Source organism: Elephantulus edwardii, unplaced genomic scaffold, assembly GCF_000299155.1.
Source record: "Elephantulus edwardii isolate Elephantulus edwardi_28Jun2011 unplaced genomic scaffold, EleEdw1.0 scaffold00034, whole genome shotgun sequence".
NCBI classification, from domain to species: Eukaryota; Metazoa; Chordata; class Mammalia; order Macroscelidea; family Macroscelididae; genus Elephantulus; species Elephantulus edwardii.
The window spans coordinates 4,115,800-4,121,327 of NW_006399784.1; the positions used below are offsets into that span (position 1 = coordinate 4,115,800).

A 5,528-nucleotide genomic window follows, 5' to 3' on the forward strand; every position below is an offset into this window, starting at 1 on the left:
AGGTTTAATTTGTTATCATGTAAATATTCTGAAGCAGGCTGCCTTGTCGTTTTGGCCAGCCTTGTGCTATGTTGATAAGATTGATTTACTGCTTAAAATCACTTTACTTTATCCAATTTTTACTGAACTTTTTATGTAAAAAATAAAATCAATTAAAGAAAAAAAAAGAAAAAAGTCAACTTGGGGAAGAGGAAATGAGGGAGAAAACGTAAATCTGAAACAATGAATGAGTGAAAATTTAACTTTTCTGTAAACTTTTATTAAAATCACAATTAAAATTAGTATCAATTATTAAAAAAATTGAACACATCAGTTCATCTTTGTTTGTATTAGTAATTGTGCAGGTCCTAGATGCACATCAAGCAGATGAGAAAACTTGGCTTGGATTAGGCACAAGTTAGTCTCTAAGACTGACATCGTTGCTCTTTGGCACTCTATGTCCTTGACAGTAGATTTCCCCAATACACTCAATTTCCTGATTTCTAATTTCAATGTATTGATTGTGAGTCTGTACAAAATTAAATAGAAACCTCAGTCTTTTCTCCATCTATCATCATCTTTTCTATTGGTGTGGTGATAAGGATCTCTTTTTTCTTGATGTTGATGTGCAATCAAAGGTTGTAGTTCTTACCTCCTGCCTCAAATGTTTCAAGTCCTTCTCAATTTTGGCAAAAATAGGCTGTATCATCAGTATAACACAGGCTGTTGATGAGACTTCTTCCAACACAGGTGCCACAGTCTTTTTCATAAAGTCCAGCCTCTCAAAGGATCTGTTCCACATATAGACTGAGAAGGTGTGGAAAAAAGATATATACCTGATGCACTCCTTTCTTGATTTTGTACCATTCTTTTTTCTCTTGCTCTGTGGGTACAGAGGCTTCCTGGTCTAGGTGCAGGTTTCGCATGAGCACAGTCAAGTGTTCTGGAATTCCCATTCTTCTCAGTATTAATGCCAGTTTTTTGTGCTTGACATAGTCAAATGCTGCTGCATAGCTGACAAAACACAAATAGGCATCCTTCTAGTACTCTCTGCATTCAGCCAAGATCCATCTGACATAGGCAGAGATGACCCTAGTGCCATAACTTTTTCAAAATTCAGTTTCTATTTCTAGCAGTTTTATGTCAATAGGCTGTTCTAGTCATTCTTGGATAATCTTCAGCATGATTTTGAAGATTTTATTTTAGTTATTTTTTTCCTAATTTACACACTCTATTGATTCACCTGTTTTGAGAAGAGAAACATATTTACTTGTGTTTTATCTACTATGCATATGTATTTGACTGTGTGGATCATAACTAATTTTGGATAATATTGATAAGAATTGAACACTTTAACTGTGTTAAAGTGAAAGCTGTACTTAAACCAAGAAGCAGCAATTGGAAAACAGCAAGGAAATACTGTGTAGTTTCAAATCATGTAAGGTGTATCTTTTCACATACCTGCTTAATGATAATCACTGAGAAAATAATTTAAAAAGCTGGACTATATGAAGAAGTTGAAGTCACATCAGGATTGGAGCAAGTATCTTCATCAACCTACAATGTACAGATGACACATCTTTACTTCCATAAAATAAAGAGGTCTTATTGGAGAAGATTGAAGACTGTAGTTTTCAATGTTTACTTTATTTCAACTTCAAAAAAAGCAAAATATCCACAACTAAACCAATAAGCAACATAAAGTACAGAAAGATTGAAATTATCAAAGATTTCATCTTACTTATATCACCAACCAGTACCGTAGAATCAGCTACCAGAAATTCAAAAGATGAATTGCATTAGTCAAGTAGAACTTTTTAAATTCTTAAAAAAAAAAGTGAATGAATGGAATTCCAAAAATCTTTGTAAATGTTCATTAAAATTCATTTATAAATGAGATAATGGTAAAAAGAGAAAAAAGTCAGTTTAAAGACTGAATATACATGATTCAAGTCATTTTCAATTGCTTTAAATGCACATAAAGTTGGGAAAACTAACAAGAAATACTGAAGAAGAATTATTGTCTTTCATTTGTGAGGCTATTGAGCAATGCTGAAAATACTATGGACTTCCAAAATCACAGACAAATCTGTGTTGGATAAAGTGCAGCCAGAATGTTTCTTACAGACACAGAGAGTGAAACTTTTAACATCCTTTCAGTAGGTTGTTATGGGAGACCTGTCCCTAGTAAAGAACATTGTGTTTAGAAATGTGAAGGGTTAGAGAAAGAAAGGAAGACTTGGAATGAGATGGATTGATAGAGTGACTACAGCCATAAATATGAGCACAGTAGAGATTGTGATGATCGAGCTGGATTTGACAAGATTTTGAACTATTCTATGTATAATCAGTAAGAGAGTTAACTCCATAGTATCTAACAACAATAACATGTAGATTTAAGAGATTCAAAGTTTTTCACATTATGTAAGTAGTTTAAATACTATCATCTTGTATACACTTTGCTACTAACACTCAGTGAAAATATATTTTTATATTTTAGTACATATGCAAGTTCTGTCATCCTCTTCTTTCTCCTTCTCCTCCTCTTTACTGACCTCTGGTGGCCTAGTGGTAAGGAATTGCACTGCCAATTGAAAGACATAGTGATTTGAATCCACCAGCTCTTCCAGGGAAGAAAGTTGGGCAATATTCTACCTTGAGATTTACTGCCTCTGAAAACCCACTAGAGGTTAAGCTATGAGTCCGTTCTGGCTTGGATGCACATAACAAAAACTGACAATTTATTCCTTTAAAGTAATAATTTACTCACAGAAAATTTCCCCGATGGTTTTCAGAGGTTATAAATTTCCTGCAAGGAAATTTTCATCTTTCTCCCTTGAAGCAGCTGGAAAATCTAAAACACCCACTTTTGGGTTTGAAGAGCAGCTTTTTACTCACTAGGCCACCAGAGTTCCACATACAATGCACAATAGCTCTGAAATCTGGCCTATCCTGAGCCAATCTCACCATCTCTAATACACCTGACACCATTGATCCAGTCACTATGTAAATTCGTCTCATACAGGATCTTCCTGTCCTGAGCCACCCTTCTTAACATGGTGTCCTTCTCTAAGGACAGATCCCTCTGGGAAACATGTCCCAACTATGTGAAATGGAGCTTCAAAATCCTTGCATCCAAAGATGGCTTCACCCTCTCCAGAACAGATCTGTTTGTTCTCTTGACTGTTTATATAATGTTCAATAATATTCTCCAGCACTACAACTCAAAAGCATTGATTCTCCTCCTCCTCCTCCTCCTCCTCCTCTTTTTCTTCTTCTTCTTCTTCTTCTTCTTCTTCTTCTTCTTCTTCTTCTTCTTCTTCTTCTTCTTCTTCTTCCTTTCTCTCTCTCCTTGTCCAGCTTTCTGATGGATAGCAAGTAATTGTGTAAACCATGACCTAGGTTCGGCACATCTTAATACCTAAGTTTGACATCTTTAGTCTTCAACATTCTGGAGAGGTCTGTGACAGTAGACTTTGCTAATACAATTTGTTTTTTGACTGCTGATGCCAAGAGTATTGATTGTGGAAACAAGCAAGCTGAAATTGTTAGCATTCTCGATCTCTTCTCCATCTGTAATGATGCTGCCAGTTGGACCAGTGGTGAGAGACTTTGTTTTCTTGATGTTGAATTTCAATCCATTAGCACAGAAAAACATTTTGTTGGACTGTATGTCAACTCAAAGATTCAAACTAAACACCCTAGCTTATTTAATACTTTATCTATTTGGTTTTAAAGCTCATTATACAGAAATCATTCATCTCATTTGAATTATAAGCTTTCTACTGTATTTGTGTGTTAACCAGTCCAGTCTGATACTTTCCTAAGTGATAATTGTGAAACAGAACCACTGTACAGGAAAAAGGTTCATTTTATCTGGGATATGTTTCTCTTAGTTATTTTGCACAAATCCCCAGAAAGAATGCACTGTGTTTTTGTTTTTTCACTCCCTCAATTTCTTGTATCTTGAAGCTTGAGGAAAGCAGATTATTTAAATTTAAATAAACTTCCAGAATTGCAAATAATAATTAAATCCTACTTTGCTCAACATACTAGCAAGTACAAAGGAAATGATACAGAAAACATATATCAGCTGTTTTTGTAACTGAATGCATTTCATGCACATATTACAAGTAAGTTTAATGTCTTTTACCCTATAAAATTAAAGAAGCCTTTAACATGTTCCAAACTAATTACCTATCTCCTCCAGTCCATTTTCTATTTTAAGTCCTCAATCTTGTCAAGATTCTGTGGTTAACATAAATCAGTAACCAACACAAATGACTTTGGATAAAACAAATAGCTAACTTTTAAAAAAATGAATTCAAGAAGAGAGAAATTAGTATTTTCATTAAATCATGATTTGATTTCAAAGAGGTAATGTAAATGACAAAATAGTTGCAGTAAATTGATCACGTTCTTGTCTAATTACTCTTTGTTTTGTTGCTGGAAAAACACAACTGGCAACCATAAGGATGAGTAAAATAGTGTTTTAGATAACATCATGGTGATAACAGTTAAGCTTACTTTTCTTTTTGGAAGTGAAGTTAGTATTTTCAGCCTTTATAGTAAGTAAGGCATTATAAAAAGTCAACTGGAAATAGAGGTTCAGATCTCAAGAGGAAGGACAGGGCAGATTTTATAAAATTAGAAGTTATCATAGTAGAGATGATAGTTGAAAATATATAGTAGAGAAAAGTAAAGTAGAGAAAAGAGTTAGTCAAGGGGTGGTCTCTTGAATAACACCTATATTGGTAGAAAGAAGGACAAAGAAAATTCAGCAATTGAAACAGTAAAAAATGCAAGAAATTAAGTAGAAAATTAAAAATTTACACTGCAGAGTCAAAACTAAGAAAATGGAATTAATAATATGCCAGTCAATAGTGATGGATGATCTAGAAAATCTAATAACTAAGATAATTCAATGGTAATGTGTTTGTTTTATAATTAGAAAAGTTCAGTTATGGGACAACATCAAAGATATCATCCATGAAGAGAGCAAAAGGCAATTACAAAGACAGTAGAGGGAGAAAATCCCAAACCATATGTCAAAAGAGACCGTGAAATTTTCATTAAAGTATTGAAAAGCCAAAACAAAATCAAGAAATGTCAAAATAAAAACGCTGAACAGATTTCTAAAGGAAATTTGAGAATTTATTATAATGGAATATGAAAAGAGCTGAAGTTGAAGAATACAAAAGGAAGAATTCTCTCAGCGTTTCTAAAGTTTAAAGATCTGAGAAACAAATTCAAGCCACAAGCTGCATAGCTGAGAGATAATATGGGTAAATGAATGCTCTGAGAATCATCAAAAGAAAATGGAAGAAATACATACAGTCACTGTACCAAAAAGAAGTAATTTGTACTGAAAAGTTTTATGAAGTACCATATGAACAAGAGTCAATGGTAATGAAGGAAGACATTCAAGCTGCTCTGAAGGCACTGGCAAAATAGAAGGTCCCAGGAATCAGGACTAATTAATATGTTTCAACTAAGGAATGCAGCTCTGGATGTGCTCAGCAGTCTATGCCAGGATATTTAGAAGACAA

The 5,528-nt window shown here is 33.9% G+C and overlaps 1 protein-coding gene across 1 annotated transcript in view; it reads left to right on the top strand.

Annotated features, from left to right (window-relative positions):
* The window catches only part of LOC102851785 (histone-lysine N-methyltransferase SETD2-like), a 3,226-nt gene extending 1,107 nt beyond the window's left edge, over positions 1 to 2,119 (top strand). The window contains exon 2 of the mRNA XM_006884485.1: positions 2,077 to 2,119. Coding sequence (XP_006884547.1) covers positions 2,077 to 2,119 — 43 coding nt within the window. The remainder of the gene's footprint in view (positions 1 to 2,076) is intronic.
* Positions 2,120 to 5,528: the final 3,409 nt, after the last annotated feature.